Here is a 22372-nt window from a genome sequence, read left to right as displayed (position 1 = left end):
TCCTGCAAGAAAAAACCAAAATATTATACTGATTATACGTTGCCACTTGCTATAGACAAAAGTGAATTTTATTTTATATTTATTTATTTATTTATTTATTTATTTATTTATTGCTTTTGCGGCCGCACCCATGGCATATGGAGGTTCCCAGGCTAGGGGTCGACTTGGAGCTACAGCTGATGGCCTACATCCACCACAGCCGTGGCAATGCAGGATCCGAGGCGCATCTGCGACTTACACCACAGTTCACGGCAACGCTTGATCCTTAACCCACTGAGCGAGGCCAGGGATTGAACCCACAACCTCATGGTTACCAGTCGGATTCGTTTCTGCTGTGCCACAACAGGAACTCTGACAAGTGCGAATTTTAAAAGACTGGCTTATTGAACTATTCGTATTAATGCAGATGGAAAAATTCAGGAAAAGCTGTTAATGGTGAAAACTTCACTATAATTTTTATAATTATTTTGCTTAAAATAAAACAGAATATTATTAAAGTCACTCAAGCTTAAATGCCCAAAAAGAAGAGTCACAGTGATATTGAAAAGCAATTCTAAGACACGTACATACTCCTAGCCACAGAAACTATTTACCTCAAAGTCATCTGTCTGGACACAGCGGTTGATATAAATAATAAGAGCAAATAACAGTAGTGATGGAAATTAACATTTGATGACCATTCATTTATTGTGTCACATACCAGTCTCAGCACCTTGCAGGTAATAACACATTCACACTCAGAACTACAGATTAAGCCCTATTATATCTCCATTTGACAGACAAAAACAAAGGATCATAGAGAACTAACTAGTCCATAGCTTGTTCAAGGTCACACAGCTTAAGTGTGGTTCTAGGACTCAAAACCCAGGCAGTCTGATGCCAGCATCCTAGCTTCTCCATTATGCTGCACATACAGGAAATAAAGAACCATGTACCCTCTTGGACTCAATGTATCTAACTACTACAGGCTGAAAAAAGAGGTGATATTTTGTCTATACTTCTGTTTATTATCCAAATCAAATCAATAAATGGTATGGTAATTATATACTATTCTAGAAATAAATAATAATAAAGAGCAATGTAAGAAAATGCTATAAAAAGTATACATTATTCTTACATGTCTCTATGTTTTATGTACATGCTAATTCAATAAATAATGCACGTTTGAGATAACTAGCAACTGTTTTCATTGTTTTGGTTAATAATGTCAATTTTGGTTTTTAGCATCAGTTACTTAGTTCCCAGATGTCTGAGTTACCTGAATCTCTGTCCACAGCTTCAACCCTTGTGACAAATTCCCCTGGATTTTCATTTTCTTTAACTGAAGCTTCATACAGATGCTGCTTAAATACTGGGGCCTCATCATTTACATCCAGAACAGTAATTGTCAATGTTTGGGATGAAGAAAGTCTTGGCATGCCATCATCCAGTGCCAGGAGGGTCAGAACGTGCTGAGTTTTTATCTCATAATCCAAAGGACGAGTTGTGGTTAGCAAGCCTGTTTTGAAAGCAATACAGAGTAAATATTTCGGAGAAGTCATGCTTACTCAACTTATGTCTAACTTATTGAAGCTGCTAATAATCCAAAAAGTTCTTTCTGTTAAATAATAAATATTATTAAACCAACTTTAAATTTATATTCTATCTACAATAAAAGAGAACATTCTTAATCAGAAAAGTCATGCTGGAGTTCCTGTCGTAGCTCAGTGGTTAACGAACCCAACTAGGAACCATGAGGTTGCAGGTTCAATCCCTGGCCTCGCTAAGTGGGTTAAGGATCCAGCGTTGCTGTGGCTGTGGTGTAGGCTGGCGGCCACAGCTCCGATTGGACCCCTAGCCTGGGAACCTCCATATGCCACAGGTGCAGCCCAAGAAAAAAGACAAATAAATAAATAATAAAATAAATTATCAGGATGGGCGCTCCAGTTGTGTTCAGTGGGTTAAGAACCTGACTAGTATCTGTCCATGAGGATGTGGGTTTGATCCCTGGCCTTGGTCAGTGGGTAAAGGATCTGGCATTGCTGCAAGCTGTGGCAAAGGTTGCAGCTGCAGCTTGGATCTGGTGTTGCCATGGCTGTGGCATAGGCTGGCAACTGTAGCTCCTGATTCGACCCCTAGTCTGGGAATTCCCATATTCCATAAAAAGAAATGTTAAAATATAAGGATGAATGAGAATTCAGGTAACCTATCATGTATCATTGTCTACTGATATGATTACATCAAGATTATTTATCTACCCAGCATCTACCTTCATTTTAAAAAAAATATCTAGAATCTAACAGTATGCCTCTTAACGTCAAATGAAATTTCATGTATAAAAATGACCAGGTTACGGAGTTCCCATTGTGGTGCAGTGGTAACAAGCCTGACTAGTATCCATGACGATGCAGGTTCGATGTCTGGCCCCACATGGTAGGTTAAGAATCCGGTATTGCCATAAGATGTGATGTAGGTCATAGATTTGGCTTGGATTCCGAGGTGATGTGGCTGTGGTGTAGGCCAGCAGCTGTAGCTCCAATTCAACCCCTGGCCTGAGAACTTCCATATGCTGCAGTTGTGGTCCTAAAAGCCAAAAAAAAAAAAAAAAAAAAGACCAAGTTATGAGAAGCTAAGTGTGGCTATATCCTTTAAGAGATTTAGTTTTTGTTAATAGAGTTATAGTCTCTTCATACCACTCTCAGTTAACTGTCTATTTTTATTAATAAAAAATAGTAAATACTTTATAACTTAAGATAGGAACCTTCTTGAATAAAATGTCTCCCTCCCATTGCCATTTAAGTATGTAACTCACATAAGCAATGTATTATAAAGATTTGCACCTGCATAATATGTATTTACATAATTCCAACTGACACTTTTATTCTTTTCTTTGCTTTTCTTTTCTTTCTTTTTTTTTTTTTTTTGTCTTTTTGCCATTTCTTGGGCCACTCCCACAGCATATGGAGGTTCCCAGGCTAGGGGTCGAATCGGAGCTGTGGCCGCCGGCCTACACCACAGCCACAGCAACTCAGGATCTGAGCCGCGTCTGCGACCTACACCACAGCTCAGGGCAACGCCAGATCCTCAACCCACTGAGCGAGGCCAGGGATCGAACCTGCAACGTCATGGTTCCTAGTCGGATTTGTTAACCACTGCGCCACAACAGGAACTCCCTCTTTTAAGAGTCCTTCTTTAACACATGCTCAGCCTATAAGAACCCTTCTTCAAATACTTAAAAAGGTTTTTATCGATTCAGATTTTATAAAATGGTTTTTCAAGAACTGCTTATCATTTTACACCTCACAGCCAAAAACCACTAAAAATCTCATCTTGTCTGTTTTATAAAAAATACGAGCCTTGTGGGAGGAAAAAAAAAGTCCATCTCATATGAATTCATTTGGCAATTAGCACTGCATGTCTTTGAAAAATATCTCAGCCGAAACAGCTACACAGCAATTGCTCAAGATTCATGATCTTTGTTATCACGGAGACAGAACTCTAATTTTATCCATCCTCTTTCCCAATCTGAAATAGACCTTCCTTAATCGTGTTGGAAACCTTTTAAGTGCTGTTGAAATGGGGCCTTGGAGACCCCGGCTCTCACAGAAATCAGCCGTCTGGACCATCTCTGTCGGCTAAGCTTTTTAGGTAGTGTTCACACATGCTTCAGAATGGAACCATATGGACAGGATTTAATCAATACTTTGCTGAAATTTTCCAACAGTAAAGAGCCAGACTATAATCATGACTTCCAAATCCTACACATTGATTTAGTCCCATTCCAAATAATGCTCTTACTCACAGTTGGGCCAAATGGTACACATCTGAGTTCTGTTTGTTTTTTGCGTTTTTTTTTTTTGTTTTTTTTTTTTTTTTGAATAGCCACACCTGTGGCATATGGACGTTCCCAGGCCAGGGACGGAATCCAAGCCACAGCTGCAGCAATGCCAATCCTTTGCCAGACCAGGGATTAAAACGGCACCTCCACAGTGACCTGATCTGCTGCAGTCAGATTCTTAACCCACTGTGCCATGGTAGAAACTCCTCAGATTTCTTTTTTTTAAAGGCTCATGCAGAAATGACTATGTTTTACAGAATGAGATGGCTGTCCTTCTCTCCAGTATCTTCTGAAAATCAAGTTGAGGGAATTTCATTTCCAATACCATAAGAATGATACTTTATAGGTATGGTTGTCCATTAAGCTACATCAAAACCTGTAGTAGATGTTACCTGGCAATATGGTGACAGGACAAGAGAAGGGCCATTTCTGTAGAATACTTGACAGTGGATAAATGCTTCTGCCAGAAATAAAATGTTTCAGTTGTGGGAGTTCCCGTTGTGGTTCAGCAGGTTAAGAACCTGACTAGTATCCATGAGGATGCAGGTTCGATCCCAGGCCTCGCTCAGTGGGTTAAGGATCTGGTGTTGCCTCGAACTGTAGCATAGGTTGCAGATGCGGCTCAGATCCTGCATTGCTGTGGTGTAGGCTGGCAGCTGCAGTTCAGATTTGACCCCTAGTCTGGGAACTTCCACATGCCACAGGTTTGGCTCCAAAAAGAAAAACAAAAATGTTTCAGTTGTGAGAAGTAAGGGTCTTCATGGCTAAATCAATCCAATCATTTTTTTTGTGTGTCTTTTTTTTTGCCTTTTTTTGAACCGCTCCCATGGCATATGGAGGTTCCCAGGCTAGGGGTCAAATCAGAGCTGCAGCCGCCGGCTTATGCCAGAGCCACAGCAATGCGGGATCCAAGCAGAGTCTGCGACCTACACCACAGCTCACAGCAACACCGGATCGTTAACCCACTGAGCAAGGGCAGGGATCAAACCCGCAACCTCATGGTTCCTAGTCGGATTCGTTAACCACTGCGCCTCAACAGGAACTCTAATCCAACCATTTAAAATCACATTAATTCCAAACTATTTACAAAAGTATGATCTTAAAGAGGAGTTTCCAGACTTAAAGTCTTTAAATAATGTTGTTAACTAGTCATCTATCTTGATTCAATTTGGGTACCATCTCCCACCCTGTGAAAACACACAATGGAGGCAGATGTGTTTGCTCCTGTATATTCATCCTAGGACATGTGAGCTGGCTACAGAGAAGGTCAAGGTTAACAAACAGGCCAGTTACTCTCAGCTCTCTGAATACCACCTCTGTGCCTGTCATCTGTATGTTAATCAGTAAATCGAGTCAAATTGCCTTAAAGCATACGCATCTCGAGAACTATCATTTTACATCAAAGGAAAATGGAAGGGATAAACGTAAGCCAGCGATAACAGTCTGTAACCGACAGAGACACAGACCGTACCCGATGTCTCATCCAGCATAAAGGCCATGTTTTCATTTCCTGAGAGGATCCGGAAAGTGACTTTTCCATTCCTCCCCTCGTCTGGATCTTGAGCAGTTATATGATGCACCAAGGAGCCCGCGGTGGCATCCTCTTTGACACGGGCGACCGGGAAAGACGTGAAAGTGGGGCTGTGGTCATTGACATCCAAAATCACTACCTTCGCCACCAGCGATCTCAGCCGCCGGTCCGTCACATTGACAGCCTGATCAGACGCAGTCACCGTCAGGACGACGGTGGGCACTCTCTCTCTGTCGAGCGGGGATGCGGTGACCAAAGTGCCGAAAGAGGGGTGGATGAGGAATGGATTCACGGCAGGAGGGTGGGCTTCGATGAAGTACTGAACCCTACTGTTCAAAAAACTGCCGTCGCCGTCTTTGGCATTGAAGACGTGGACCAGAGTCCCAACAGGAGCATCCTCTTCCACGCTTATGACAATGAACTCCTCCCGGAAAGATGGCGAGTGGTCGTTCTGATCTTCCACGGCGACACTAAGGAAAATCATGCTACTTAAGGGAGGAGTTGTGCTATGGTCTTTAGTTACCACCCTGAAAAGATAATGAGAGGTCATTTCATAATCCAGTTCCTTAGAAAGGAACAGGTCTCCTGTGGAGCTGTCGATTTCAAACTGACTGTCCCTGTCATCAGCAGCAATACTGAAATGTAACTTTCCATCGCGATGCGGGTGAAGGTAGTCAGGTGACTTTATCAAGCTCATTATTTTTGCAGGCTTCAAGTTTTCCGGTATAACTAAATGTCGAATATTCTGAGAAATGAGAGCTCTCCCTTTGGGTAGTGGTATCACCTGAAACAAGAAATACAAGGGAACTATTAATTGGGGGTATTTTTGATAGTTTAATTAATACAGGTAACACTATGCTTTGAGAAGCTCATCCCTTCCATTTGTGCAGGAGTTCCTGCTGTGGCTCAGCGGGTTAAGGACCCTACTTGGTGTCCATGAGAAGGTGGGTTCAATCCCTGGCCTTGATCAGTGGGTTAAGGATCCGTTGTTGCTATGGCATAGATTGCAGAGGTGGCTCCCTTTTGACCCCTAGCCAGGTAACTTCCATGTGCCACAGGTGCGGCCATAAAAAAAATAAAGAAAACCTTCTATTTGTTTTATATACATACGTTAATTGGTATGAAAAAGTCTTTATATTATATATTTCTAGTATGTATCTGAAGATTATAAACTGCCTCATATGGAGTTCCCGTCATGGTGCAACAGAAAGGAATCTGACTAGTATCCATGGGGATGCAGGTTTTATCCCCGAGTTTGCTCAGTGGGTTAACAATCTGGCGTTGCCATGGGCTGTGGTGTAGGTCACAGACATGGCTCGGATCCCACGTTGCAGTGGCTGTGGTGTAGGCCAGCAATTGTAGCTTGGATTCGACCCCTAGCTTGGGAACATATGCCATAAGTGCAAAAAAAGAGAAAAATTAAAGCCAAAAAAAATCATAGTATCTAGGAGATAAGAAAGAAGCAAGCTTTCTGCTTCCCTGTTTGCTGTGATGTATGAAATGACAGTTGGGTGAGGCCATTCTGTCGTTTGGCTGAAATATAACCTTGTGACTCTTCAATGAGAGGGTGTCATGGCCAGTTCTCCAAACTACTCTAGATCCCAGACACGTGCATACCCTTAATGACAACTTCTGCAAACGTTTAAGTACCCTGTGTCTTTGTTTATCTGAAACTAGAGACCTGAGGTACCAAGATAAAATTTTCTCCTAGCCCACTTATCCTTAATCAATAAAGAATATAATTTGGAAACAGTAATATTGGGAACATATATTCTTGATTAATATACAGACCTATATTAATATGACTGATTATCATGTGCTCGAACAAAAAAAAATCTTTCTCTGAACAGTCATCTTGTTTTTGACTGGTTAGTATCATTTTTTCCTCCTGTGACGACTTCCCACAATTTGTTTACTTATTATGATTAAAGTGAAGCCTGGGGGAGCTCCTGCTATGGCTCAGCAGTAAGGAACCTAACTAGTATCCATGAGGATGCGGGTCTGATTCCTGGCCTCACTCAGTGGGTTAAGGATCTGGCATTGTGGAGCAGGCCAGCAGCTGCAGCTCCAATTCAACCCCTAGCCTGGCCCCTTCCACATGCCACAGGTATGGCCCTAAAAAGACAAAAATAAAATAAAACAAGGTAAAGCCTGAAAATACGAATCTCAAGCGACTTCTCTAATTTTAAAGATAATTACAAAATCGATGCCATTTATTATTGGCCATGTGTTTCCATTTTGTTTCTCCTGCAAAATTACCAGATCCTTGCAATTACAAAAAAGTTAGAGAAAAGGCACTTTTTATTCTTCATAAACAAAGCAACATAAATGCCTTCATAATGATGAAGTAAATATCTTCTTCGTAACTGTTCAAATAAAAACATGATTTAAGGGGAGTTCCCGTCATGGCTCAGTGGAAATGAATCTGACTAATAACCATGAGGATGCAGGTTTAATCCCTGGCCTCCCTCAGTGGGTTAAGGATCTGGCGTTGCTGTGGCTGTGGTGTAGGCTGGCAGCTACAGCTCCGATTGGACCCCTAGCCTGGGAGCCTCCATATGCTGCAGGTGCGGCCCTAAAAAGTTAAAAAAATAAATAAATAATTAAAAATAAAATGATTTAACTCTCAGCATTTCTCAAGTGATAATAAAATCACCTGCTGTAATGCACACATATATCTTGCGCTGCTCTCCAAAAAGGGTATCCAGATATTTAATGCACCTTCACTCTACACATTCATAAATAAAAATAAGAAAACCTCCAGAGTATCCGTCCATATGTTGTGTGGTGTCAGCTATTACCTGAATATTAATAACCACCCGTCCTTGAAGAGAGGGCACTCCACGGTCACTGGCGATTACGGTCACTCTGTAGGAAGGTCTGTAATCATGTGAGAGCACTGCAGTTGTTCTGATTTCACCACTGTTGGCATCAATCTTGAAGTGATCACAGCTCTCTTCTATACACATACACAGACAAAATTAAGACATCAGTGTTAGTTGACAAGGCAGAATCCAGATAATTAATTACTCCAAATGTATCTGTGGTGGAAGTTCCCGTTGTGGCTCAGTGGAAACGAACCTGACTACTATCTATGAGGGTGCAGGTTCAATCCCTGGCCTCGCTCAGTGGGTTAAGGATCCGACGTTGCCATGAGTTGTGGTGTAGGTCGCAGATGCAGCTCAGATCCCACATTGCTGTGGCTGAGGTGTAGGCTGAAGGCTGCAGTTCCAATTCAACCCCTAGTCTGGGAACCTCCATATTCGGCGGGTGCGGCCCTAAAAAGCAAGATAAAAACCAAAAAAACAAAAAACAAATATATCTGTGACCATCTGCAAGATGTATGTGCCTTAAGCTCTGTGAGAATATAAACATAAGGATAAGACTAAAAATATAGACAAATATAATAGATTAAAAAATTTTATGATGGAAATTTTTCAAACATATAAAAAAGCAGACAATGATATAATGAACTAATCCTATTCCTATTCACATATGCCCCTTCACCATCTTCTTGGAACGCATCTCAGGAATCATATCATTTCATCTGAATATTTTTCAACCTGCATCTTTAAAAAGATAAGGGGAGTTCCCGTCGTGGCACAGTGGTTAATGAATCCGACTAGGAACCATGAGGTTGCGGGTTCGGTCCCTGCCCTTGCTCAGTGGGTTGGCGATCCAGCGTTGCCAGGAGCTGTGGTGTAGGTTGCAGACTCGGCTCGGATCCCGCGTTGCTGTGGCTCTGGCGTAGGCCGGTGGCTACAGCTCCGATTCAACCCCTAGCCTGGGAACCTCCATATGCCGCGGGAGCGGCCCAAGAAATAGCAACAACAACAACAACAACAACAACAACAAAAAAAAGATAAGGGACGCTTTTTTCCCTGGGGCTGCAGTATGCAGTGGCTTGCTAGGAGATCTCAATTCCCAGACCAGGGATTGAACCCAGGGTCGCAGTGGTGAAAGCGAAAGTCCTAACCCCTAGGCCACCAGGGAACCCCTAATAAGGAGCATTTTAATGTCATCACAGCACCACATTAGAATTCAAAAATTAGTATCATCAAATTTATCTAGTTATTTTTAAAATTTCCAATTGTCTCATAAATATCTTATTTTTTTAAGTTTTCAAATTAGGTTCATTATAAACTCCATATTTGCATATCTCTTCATCTACGTATTCCTGCCATCCATCTCTTTCTTTCCTTCTTGCAACTCATTTCCTGAAGAACTGGCCCATGTATCCCGAAGTCTTTCACAGTCTGGATTTGCCTTTGCTTGGCTCTGACATGGAGCTTAGCATGTTCTTCTGACCTCTGTGTTTTCCTTAGATTGGGAGGAAATCTAGAGAATGAATCAGATTCAGGTTCAAATTTGAGAAAGACTTGTCTTAAGTGCTGTTTTGTATCTTCCTTCAGACACACATGCCTGGGAGTTCCAGTCGTGGCTCAGCAGTAAGGAACCTGACTAGTATCCATGAGGTTGTGGGTTCAATCCCTGGCCTTGCTCAGTGGGTTAAGGATCCAGCATTGCCACGAGCTGTGGTGTAGGTTGCAGATATGGCTCAGGTCCTGTGTTGCTGTGGCTGTGGTGAAGGCCACCAACTGCAGCTCTGATTTGACCCCTGGCCTGGGAACTTCCATATGGCGCAGGTGCACCTCCCCCCACCCCCCACCCCCCCCGAAAAAAAAGGGGAAAAAAAAGAAACACATGCCTGATTGTCTTTTTGTGATGACAGCCCCTGCTGGTGCATAGCCTAGGTCCACAAATGATTCATTAAGTGCTGCAAAGTATAATATCTTGAGTCTACAAACCCTCTTCATTTATGAGCTGTAATGTATTAGTAAAGAGAAACTTCCTTTTATCTACTTATTGATAACCCAGCGGAACAGTTCATGATAGGAAAAGTCAGGATAAATGTTGGATGGTAAACTTTTAACAGTCTTCAAAATAATGATTAGTTTTCTAACATCATTCAGTGCTCCCACTATGATAATTAAAGGTGTCTTTAGTTTCTGCTATAAGAATCATGAAGCACGAATTTGAACATATTGTAAGTGTTTCAATCTATTGCCATAATTGTTCTTATTGGTCAAATTGTTCCATCTTTATACACTGGGATCCTCTTAAAGGAGGTTCCTGGATCTTTCCGACATAATCCCATCATCTTGAGCAGCCTTCTTGTATCTGGTGCAACACAACATTACAGATTCATCTTGTAGATTTCCTATCCAAGACCTGCGGTCAGTCATTTCTCCAAGGACTCCTGATTCCCTCCGTGGGACTCAGTATTGGGAGGTCATGTTCTCCTCATCACTTCTGGACCTTTTTCAGTGGACAGAATGTATTACACATGCACACACTAAAAATACATCCTACGTTCATATTGCTCCTTGTAATTCAAATTCATTACCTTGGGCTTTATTGTTGGTGTTGTTGAATAACAGATTGATATTCTCTGATTAAAACCTACATATTCTAAACCATCCAAAAAATTCAAAATCTGGGCTAGCGGCTCTCTTTCATTCTTTTCTTCAACTGTTGGGATGAGTTGTTATCCTTCAACAGACATTTTACCAGTTACAGGGGATATAAAGACAAACAAAAAGAACTCCTGCCCTGAAGAAAGTTAGAGAAAAGAGCAGGAAATTATGTAACACTACCAGTTGTGAGTTCTTTCTTTTATTTTTTATTTATTTATTTTTTTTATGGCCACACCGGTGGCAAAGATCCCAGGACAGGGATGGAATCCCAGCCACAGCTGCGACCTACGCCACAGCTGCGACCTACGCCACAGCTGCTGCAACATCAGATCCGTAACTCACCAACCCCCTAGTTAGGATTTCTGTGCTTTGGTCCATTTACTTCACTCTCACAGGAGAATGAAAACCTTCATGAACGTGACATACATATCATCGTTCCCCTTATATTGATTTTCATCTTGTTTTTTTATCTTATATTTTATAGTGACCTCTGTTTTGCAACTGGATGAAGTTAAAGCAAAGGTATGAATAATGTCATATATGTCATCATATTATGTGGCTATGCCCCAAGTATCATTTTATTTAGGTATGTGTTTATTTATTTGCCTTTTTAGGGTCACACCTGAGGCACATGGATCTTCCCAGGCTAAGGATCAAATCGGAGCTGTAGCTGCCGGCCTACACCACAGCCACAGCAACATCAGATCCAAGCCGAGGCTGCGACCTACACCACAACTCACAGCACTGCCTGATCCTTAACCTACTGAGTGAGGCCAAGGATGGAGCCTGCATCCCCATGGATACTAGTCAGATTTGTTTCTGCTGTGCCACGATGGGAACTCCATCATTTTAGAAGCTAATTTAAAAAAAAAATCACGATTTCAAACATTCAGAAATATATGACAACCAGCCACGTAAACATTTTCGGATTGGTAAAATCCCAGGACTTGGAGAGTCGACTTGTGGTTGCCAAGGGGGAGGGAGAGGGAACAGGACGGATTGGGAACTTGGGGTTAATAGATGCAGACTACTGCCTTTGGAATGGATGAGCAATGAGATCCTGCTGTGTCACACCGGGAGCTGTGTCTAGTCACTTATGCTGGAGCGTGATCATGTGAGAACAAAGAATCTGTATATGTATGTGTAACTGGGTCACCACGCTGTACAGTAGAAAATGGATGGAACACTGTAAACCAGCTATAATGAAAACAATAAAAATCATTATATAAAAATAAATAAATACATAAAAGAAATGACAGTAGAGGAACACCAGAGGACCTGTGTGAACCTCCACATCTCATTCCTCTCCTTCCTCCCTGTAGAGCAGCCTCCATTCGAAAGTAGGGGTGTATCTTCCTAGTCCACACATTCATGAATAACGTATGGCATGGTTTTGTTTCTTTCCACATAATGGTATTATAGCAGGATTATAACTTTTAATATCTAAACCTCTGTGTTTGTGTGTGTGTGTCTGCAGCAGGCTCATTATCCCTGAACCATCCATTAGTCATCTTCCCATGTAGGAACATGATTTATCATTTCATTTCTTTCTGCTTTGCAGTCTTTCATTAATATTTTGCAATTTTCTACAAAATAGAAGGGTCTTGAACATCTATTGAATTTTCCTTCCCATACTTCTAATCAGATGATTCTGATTTGGGAGAGGGGTAAAACACATAATTCAAGGGTCCTTCTTTAAGGAAAACAGGTCAATATTCCTATCCCAGGAGCTCCCATCATGGCACAGTGGAAATGAATCCAACTAGGAACCATGAGGTTGTGGGTTCAATCCCTGGCCTTGCTCAGTGGGTTAAGGATCTGGCGTTGCTGTGAGCTGTGGTGTAGGTCGCAGACGTGGCTCAGATCCCAAGTTGCTGGCTGTGGTGTAAGCCAGTGGCTAAAGCTCTGATTAGCCCCCTAGCCTGGGAACCTCCACATGCCTCAGGTGTGGCCCTAAAAAGACAAAAGACAAAAAAAAAAAAAATCCCATCCCAGAGGAGCCCCTGTGAGTGAAACACCTTGAAGCTTAAACTTCATGATCTTCACAGTAAATCGGCCCTCACACCCTATGATTTTCTTTGTTCCAGTGAGTGAGATCTCTTGAAATCGTGCTTAGTTTTTAAAATGTTAGTGATTTTTATATGTTGACATTGTCCCCCCCCCAATGTTTTTTAATGATTTAATTTTTTTCCATTATAGTTGGTTTACAGTGTTCTGTCAATTTTCCCCTGTACAGCAAAGTGACCCGGTCACACATACACATATACATTCTCCCCCAATTTTTATGTTATTGATTCCAGCGGTTCACCTGTAGTATATTTGGGATTTTCCATGCAGACAATGAATATATCTGCAGGGAAAGCCAATGTCTCTTGCTTCCCTGTGTTTGCATCAAACATGACAAAGCAACAAATGTCTTTTAAAAAGACATTGAAAAACACAATGCCAACAAAAGTTAATCACTGGAACCAATCAGAAACCCATACATTCTTGTTTTGTTTTTGTTTTTGTTTTTTGGCCACACCTGCCACATATGTAAGTTCCCTCGTCAGGGACTGAATCCAAGCTGCAGCTGTAACCTACACCACAGCTGCAGCAACTCCAGATCCTTAACCCACGGCACCACAGCAGGAACTCCAGGTCTATGCATTCTTAAAATCATAAACATAAGCCTGTATCAATAAACTTCCCACATACACATACCTTGTATATGTACCTCTGTGACATTTTCTAGGTATGATTTACTCTGTCCTTGAGAATACTTAATCTTCATAGAGATTCACATATGCTTGGTGTTCATAACCTATGTCTTTATAATTAATACTAATTTTTAATCCATTAACTACTACTTTCCTGTCAAAAGAAGTTGATTTGCATTTTTATATTATGGAACATCATTCATTTAAGGTGGATGGCGGTTAAATTCTATTCAGGATGTAGGAAAACTAATATGCTTTTACATTAAACTTTTAAATTCTTTTTTTTAAAGATGCTTCTAGAAAATAACAAATGTGCCTTGTTGCAATTTGGTGCTGTGTTCGGCGTTAGCTATTTTCCCAGAAGAAACAGATGGTTGGGAAACAAAAAAAGAAATTCTAAAAGCCCTTAATCCTTTATAGGTAGTGATTTTTTTTTGTCTTTTGTCTTTTGTTGTTGTTGTTGTTGTTGTTGTTGCTATTTCTTGGGCCGCTCCCGCGGAATATGGAGGTTCCCAGGCTAGGGGTTGAATCGGAGCTGTAACCACCGGCCTACGCCAGAGCCACAGCAACGCGGGATCCGAGCTGCATCTGCAACCTACACCACAGCTCACGGCAACGCCGGATCGTTAACCCACTGAGCAAGGGCAGGGACCGAACCCGCAACCTCATGGTTCCTAGTCAGATTTGTTAACCACTGCACCACGACGGGAACTCCCCTATAGGTAGTGATTTTACCTGGAGATACTGAATATATAACTTCTGCATTGTTTCCTTCATCAAGATCCTTTGCAAACACTGTTGTAACCAACATATTCACTGGTTGACCTTCCAGAACCTGTCATTAAGACAAAGGACATAAATTAGTCAGTGAAAATTTAAAATGAAATATCAATGACTCTTTAAGTGAAAGAATATATCAATATTAAGCATTTTCAAAATTATTTTTAAATCCACCTATAATTCAAATGTCTGCCATATAAAAGTTACGAGTGTAAATCCATAAAAGAATTACAAATTCAACGTTTTATTCAGTTTGAACAAATTATCCGCAGCATTTTAACTAATTTTGAGTGGAAAAAAAGGAAACCAAATTGATTAAAAAATCTTAGGCTTTTTGATATATTTTTAAAATTCTAGCATCCTTTCATTTGTCATCATCTTTTTTTTTTTTTTTTTTTTTTGCTTTTTAGGGCCATACTAGCGGCATTTGGAGGTTCCCAGGCTAGGAGTCTAACCAGAGCTACAGCTGCCGGCCTACGCCACAGCCACAGCAACTCGGGATCCAAGCCACATCTGTGACCCGCACCACATCTCACAGCAACACCAGATCCTTAACCCACTGAGCGAGGCCACGGATCGAACCCACATCCTCATGAATACTAGGTGGATTTGTTTCCGCTGCCCCACAACGAGAACGCTTGGATATTTTTTCAAAGGTCCAGAATATGCTAAAGATAAACATTATTTCAGGAAACATACCTTATAAATGAATAGAAACTTGCCTGGAATACTGAAATGTCTGTGTGGAGGCAAACTCCAAGTTTAGAGTCCTACTGCCTAATTAAGCCACCATATATCATACATAAAATGATATAATAAAAACCATAGGAATAATATCATAATGCTCAATATTGGTAGAATTTCCTTCAAATATGGAAGGTGAGTTTAAAGTTATTAACTCATCAATCCTTTTGCTGAGTTGTTCAATATGCACATCTGCGCACAATTTGAATGTCCAATTGTTTTGGAAGCTCCCAACTTTTTATTCCTATCACCCATTCATTTAAAAAAAAGTATGAGTACCTCCAAGAAACAATTAATTAACATAGTAATATAGCATATTAACTAACCTATTAACATAGAAACAGCTCGTTAACATATGGGCAGTGTGTTAACTAACATATTAACATTAAGATGAAGTCATATGCTAATTTATTATCTGTGTTATAACATATACAAAAACATGGAAATGAACAAGCTCACAGAAATAAAAACAGAAGTCACTGCATGTGCCCCAAAAGAACAAATGTCACAATCTCTGGGTGCATGAACCTCCTCATTTTAGAGGTAAAAGACTGTTCTCCCATCTTTAATCATCTTAGACAGTTGTCTGAATAGCCCACAGGGAGCTCTAAGCAAAGAGAGGCATGCAAATCACTGAAAACACAATCCAGGTCTGACAGTGAGATACATGATGTTAGCACATAATGGACAGAAAGCCCTTATTGTAAAACTACTGCGTGTGACCGCAAATAGCACATATAAACATTTTTCTTTTTTTAAATTGGGGGGCTGGCTTGTGCATAGCTTTCTAGATTTTCTAGAGCAGTATGCATTTCCACACCAAGACTGGATAAATTCATGCTTTTACCACAAGATGGTGCTCAAAACAAGCGGCTCAGAAGACTTCAAATCTTCCGAATACCTTGATGTGCAATTCCTTCCCAGGGAGGCACTGTGGGAAATAGGGCTTGTTATCATTGATGTCGGTCACTGAGACATACACCAAGGCGGTGGCGTTCCGAGGAGGGAAACCGTGGTCGGTCACTAGGACGGTCAGCTGGTGATGCACCTGCTGCTCCTGATCCAGTGCCACCCAACTGAGAAGTTCTCCTGTGGAGCGCAGAGCAGCACGAAAGAGGTTGTCAACTCTACTAGAACTCTGGTATTCTGAACCACATCCAAACCAATTCCCAGAAAGGAAAATCAGACATAAAGCTCTGAGAATCGACCATGACTTCCAAGAGCGGGTACCTCAGCGGTCTGGCTCTCTGTTGAGTTATCTGAAGTTTCTCCTGCCACCTTCAATTTATCATTCTCTGTAGTTCATTATCTACCATCTACCATTGGAACTAAAAAACATATTCATAAATACAAAAGATGTAATACTCTCGGAATTCAGTAATTCTAATTCAGAAGATTCAGAATGGAGTTCCCCGGTGGCTCAGGGAGTTAAGTATCCAATGTTGTCACTGTTGTAGCTCTGGTTACTGCTGTGGCATAGGTTTGATTCCTGGAACTTCCACATGCTCAGGCAAGGCAAAAATAAAAAATAAAAATAAAATGAAATGATAGCATATCCCCCTTCACACTAAATCTACAGAAAGCACCTCAGCATTGATCTCACAAGTCCTGGGTTTGGGTCCCTGTTTCTCCACCTCGGACAAGCAAGGATTTCTCTGAGCTTACTTCCTAGGGCTATTGGAAACTAATGCAATCAAATTCAAAAGTACCCTCTAAGCTGAAAATTATTATGCATGTCGAAGTTATTATCATTCCTTTAAAAGAATGGCAAAATGTCTTCATGAAAAACAAATACATTCCTAGGCAATGGTTCATCTTTCATGTAAAGAGTTATTATTGTTATCTCAACATATATCTGTAGCCAACTATTACATTCAGTGTGGATAGACAACGAGGTCCTACTGTGTAGCACATGGAACTATATCCAGTCTCCTGGGATAGACTGTGATGGAAAGGAATATAATAAAGAACGTACATATGCAAAACTAAGTCACTCCGCTGCACAGCAGAAATCAGCACAACACTGTAAATTAACCACACATTAATATGTGTGTATAGTGGTATCTGCGACTTTCCAAAAAACTCTTAAGGCTTTACAAGCCATATTTTGCAAATTCTTGCTTGTTTTCTAGGCAACTTCCCCACGTTTCTTTCTTTTTCTTTCTTTTTTCTTTCTTTTTTTTTTTTTTTTTTGTCTTTCTAGGGACACACCCACGGCACGTGGAGATTCCCAGGCTAGGGGTCAAAATGGAGCTGTAGCTGCCACCATATGCCACGGCCACAGCAACATGGGATCCGAGCCAAGTCTGCAATCTACACCACAGCTCATGGCAATGCCAGATCCTTAAGCCTTCAGTGAATGAGGCCAGGGATTGAACCTGCGTCCTCACGGATGCTAGTCGGGCTCATTACTGCTGAGCCACTACAGGAACTCCCCTTTATACACTTTTAACTCTTCACCACCAAGAGCAAGACATGGAGCCTGGTGGGACTTTTCCCCTATTCAAGGTAAGGAAGGTGAGCCCCGAGGTGAAGTTTCTTGCTTAAAGCCAGACAACATTTCTAGGAATGGACACTGGCTCTTCTGAAGCTGTACTACTTGTGGAAGAGAGCAGAGGGTGGAGGAACCAACTGCATATTTTAATTTATTAAAAAAAAATACTAGGGAGTTCCTATTGTGGCTCAGCAGTTACAAACCCAGCTAGTATCCATGAGGACGTGTGTTCCATCCCTGGCCTCGCTCAGTGGGTTAAGGATCTGGGTGTTGCCGTGAGCTGTGGTGTAGGTAGGTCGCAGATGCATCTAGGAGCTGCTATGGCTGTGGCTGTGGCTGTAGGCCAGCAGCTGCAGCACCAATTTGACCCCTAGCCTGGGAGTTTTCTTATGCTAAGGGTGCGGCCCTAAAAAGCAAAATAATAATAATAATGATAATAATTACTGAGTGAAATAGAAGACCGAGAAAGCTATCTAGCATGTTAAAGTAAAGAGCAAACAGGGGCATCCTGCCCAGCCTCGCCCTTTGTGCCCTGAGGTGGGAGGAGGGGTGGGGGTGGGAGAGGGGTGGGGGAGGGGTGGGGAGGGGTGGGAGTTGGGGTGGGGTGGGGGACGGGTGGGGGTCCCAGCTCTGGAGTGAAAGGGAGCTGAGATTCCGCCTGCAATGGCCTTGGCAGGCCTGTGCCCTGTTGTAAAGCTCCATCCCTTGGAGGAAGGGGTATCATTTCAAAACCCAAGTACTTGGAAGGTAACTACAACTGAAGTCCAATTCTGTCCCACTATGTAGCAAGGGGCACCACTTATAACAGGGATGACATGAGTGGTGCCTCCTGGGACTGTGCAAAATGGGGACCTTCATACCTTCTTCTAGTTCCTTGACCTTGGGCATGTTACTTGAGCCCCTTGAGTCTCAGTTTCTCCAGCTATAAACATAGTTTACGTGCAGAGAGTTGCAGGAATTAAATAAAGTCCTTATCGATTTATACAATGTACATTTTAAAGTATAATAACATCTCACATTTAACTTCATAATTAAGCTTGAAAAGACCGCAATGTAAATATCTGCTCTTTCCCCATGGTTCCCTCATCAAATGAGAATGGGGAAATCTATCAAAAGAGTAATTATGAAATATCAACTAATGGATTATTTTCTAGTTTTTCATCGATGACATATTTTCTAAAATATTACTTGAAAAGTTTTAAAGACATCCACAAATGAGAAAGAATGGCTGAGGAGAAACATACTTTATATAAGGATTCATTCAGTCCAGTTCTGACTGTACCTCCAATTCAAAATAAGAACCATAATGAGAAGTATGAATCCTTTTAGGTAAAATTCTATTCAATTTTGACTTGACTTTAAAATCACAATAACATAATCAAACAAGGCATTGACTAAAACCTGTCATTTTAATTATGTTTGCACTAAGGTGATAATGAAGAGATCTGAGTTTTATCAATTCCAATTTTATTTTATTTATTATTATTATTATTATTTGTCTTTTTGCCATTTCTTGGGCCACTCCCGCAGCATATGGAGGTTCCCAGGCTAGGGGTCGAATCGGAGCTGTAGCCGCCAGCCTACACCACAGCCACAGCAACTCGGGATCCGAGCCGTGTCTGCAACGTACATCACAGCTCAGGCAACGCCGGATCCTTAACCCACTGAGCAAGGCCAGGGGTCGAACCTGCAATCTCATGGTTCCTAGTCGGATTTGTTAACCACTGAGCCATGACGGGACTCCTATCAATTCCAATTTTAAAGGCATAAGTGCAAACTACAAAATCTTACCTGTATTAGGATTCATCTTGAAGAATTTTCCATCAGACAAAAGGAAATATGACAGCTGTCCATTCTGGCTTGAGTCTCTGTCAATTGCTGTAATTTTGCCAATTAGCCCTCGGGGAACAGGACTCTCCTCCACTTTCAAAAACATGACTTCATGCAAGAAGGTAGGGGAGTTGTCATTCTCATCCAGGATGTGAACAATGACTGAAGTGCTTACATTGTGAGACAATCTGTCCTCTGGGACCCAGGCAAACACTCTAAGATGATAGGTTTGTATGGATTCATAGTCCAGCGGTCGCCGCAAATAAATCCAACCTGTGAAAGGGTGGACGCCAAATGCCCCCGAGTGGGTGCTGGCCTCCAGCGAGTACAGGATCTGTGGGAAGGTGCGCCGCGGGCCACGTGGGGAGGCCTGGATCCTCAGGATGGGGGTCATCAGAGAGAGAGCCTCACTAACTTCCGCTTGGTAGACCAGATGCTCGAAAGTCAAGGACGGGCTTTGTGCTGGTTCCTCGATGATGATCGTGAGCGAGAACAGAGCTGCCCGAGGAGGAACGCCAAGATCCCGGGCCACGAGGGTCAGGGTGCACCTCCGCACCCCAGCGCCCTCCAGGCTTGCGTTGAGGTACACCACACCCTGGCCTGAGTCAATGGAAAAGATGCTCGGGCTCTGGCTGGCTATGGCATAGCGGATGAAGCCGTTGGGCCCGCTGTCCTGGTCGACCGCCCGGGCACGGTACAAGGCTGTGCCAGGGCTGTATGGTCGGGGGCACCGTAACCTCATCAGAGGCTTTGGGAAACACCGGGTCATTGTCATTGACATCAATGACAGTGATGGTGACCTCTGTGCTGCCGCAGGTCGAGGAGCTGCCGAGCTGCGCCTGGACCATGAGCACAACCACGGGCTGCATTTCGTGATCCAGAGGCTTTTGGGTTCGAATGGTGCCCAGCCACGGGTGAATGGAGAACTTTCCATCCAGATCGCCAGAGGCGATCCTGTAAAAAAATGGGCTCTGAGGCATCTGAAGAGAAAAAAAAACGAAAGAAAAAAGAGAAAGGAATCATGTGTGCCAAAAGAATATACCTACTGTAAACACTGAGAATGGGAAGCACTGGTGTACATCACAATCACAGAGAATACGATGCATTGCATCACATCTCACTCTGCTCTTCAAAGCCTGCTGACAAGTGGTTTCAGATGCATTAGTGGACGAAGGTAATGCCCAATGGAGAAGGAGCAAGCTTTAATTAAAAGGGAGATATATTGGGAAAATAATGCAGATGACTGTTTTATATGCTGCTTTGTATATGAGATTACCCCGATGTTTAAAAAGTCAATGTTTACAAAGTCAAGTTTACACCAATGTTTCTCTATGATATCTACCAATAAAAGGCGATACACTCTCCAAAAGTTAGGGAAGGAGAAAGGACAGGGTAGGGAGCAGGACAAGATCTTAGGGCGAGTTCACACCTAGGGATTTATCTTGCGGAGAAACTGCTACACGTTGCATAAGGATATTGCTTGAGTGTTATTTGGACTAGCAAACACGATGGTAAATCATTCAAATTGACAGCAAAAGGGAATTGTTTAGATAAAACATATTTCAGACTTCTCTTCATGGCTCAGCGGTTAACAAACCAGACTAGAATCCATGAGGATGCGGGTTGGATCTCTGGCCCCGCTCAGTGGGTTAAGGATCTGGCATTGCTGTGAGCTGTGGTGTAGGCAGACGCGGCTCAGATCCTGCATTGCCACGGCTGTGGCATAGGCCGGCAGCTACAGCTCCAATTTGACCCCTAGCCTGGGAACCTCCATATGCTGCAGGTGCGGCCTGAAAAAGCAAAACAACAACAACAACAACCAAAAACACATATTTCATATATAACTTGAAATACAAACCTTTTTTAATGAGCCAGAATGATGTCCAGTTACTTGGAAAACCGTCCATAATATAAAAGGGGGGAGTAGCTATAGAACAACAAAGATAGTAGGATATATTTTCACAAAACTTTTTTGGAACTTGTGTATGTGTGCATGGGTGTGTGTGTGCATGTGTGTGTGTGTGTGTCTGTGTGTGTTAGAGAGTGGGTTTAAAACATCTACAACTTTTGTGATTAGAAAAAAAATACTGGAGGATAGAAATAATACTGAAAGAACAAGGAGCAAGCCATAAGTTGCATGGTCTCCATTCTCGTGTGGTGAAAAAGCAAGATTTACTTGCAACCGTACAAGCTAAGTAAGAAACGACAGGAAAGGTTCCACAGATGGATTTCGATGCAGCGCAAGAAGTACTTACTTGAGGGCTCCTTTGCTTTCACTGTTCCCACAGGACTGTCTTCAGGCACATCTTCATAAACGGAGAAAGCGTACCTGGGCCTTTCAAACTCAGCAGGTGCCAGAGTTGTCTGAAGAAGATGTATGGTGACTTCAGCATTAGTGACAGAGGTAAGCCCGCCACCATCTCGAGCACAGACCATCAGCAAAGTGTTGCGGATTCCAAATGACTAAGAGTTGATGTTAAGTAAATAACCCCTGGGTAGGGGAAAGGAAGAAGTAAAAATCAGATAGCATGCAATATATACTGGGGAATATGACACCTGATCTGTTAAAGCCACAGTGATGGTTAAATTGACATATCCACTTGACTGGGTCACGGCATGCTTGAGTATCTGGTCAAATGTTATGTTGTGTGTTTCTGTAGGGTGTTTGGGGGTGAGAGTGACCTTTCAGTGGGTAGACTGTGTCAAACAGATGGGTCTTCCTGCTGTAGATGGGCCTCACCTAATCAGTTGAAGGCCCCAGTAGAACGAAGGGCTGGTCCTCTCCCAAGAAAGGGAGAGTCCTCCTGCCTGACTGCCTTCGACTTGGGGCATGGGTCTTTCCCCTGCCTGTGGAGCTTAACGAAAACCTCTCAGCTCTTCCTGAGTCCTGACACTGCCAGCCTTCAGCCTGGAGCTATGCTCTTCCTTCCTTGGGCCTCACCTGCAGATCACCTGTTACCTTCCATCATCACATGGCAATTCCTTACAATAAATGTCTTT

The 22372-nt window shown here is 42.3% G+C and overlaps 1 protein-coding gene across 1 annotated transcript in view; it reads right to left on the bottom strand.

Annotated features, from left to right (window-relative positions):
* The window catches only part of DCHS2 (dachsous cadherin-related 2), a 275809-nt gene that overhangs the window by 78615 nt on the left and 174822 nt on the right, over positions 1-22372 (bottom strand). The window contains 9 exon segments of the mRNA XM_047799487.1: positions 1259-1498; positions 5289-6132; positions 8150-8307; positions 14260-14359; positions 15950-16137; positions 19334-20087; positions 20089-20341; positions 21624-21813; positions 21816-21863. Of these exon segments, the coding sequence (XP_047655443.1) occupies positions 1259-1498; positions 5289-6132; positions 8150-8307; positions 14260-14359; positions 15950-16137; positions 19334-20087; positions 20089-20341; positions 21624-21813; positions 21816-21863 (2775 nt within the window).

This window comes from Phacochoerus africanus, chromosome 10 (assembly GCF_016906955.1).
Source record: "Phacochoerus africanus isolate WHEZ1 chromosome 10, ROS_Pafr_v1, whole genome shotgun sequence".
Taxonomy (NCBI): domain Eukaryota; kingdom Metazoa; phylum Chordata; class Mammalia; order Artiodactyla; family Suidae; genus Phacochoerus; species Phacochoerus africanus.
This window is presented reverse-complemented; position numbering and strand designations above follow the sequence as displayed.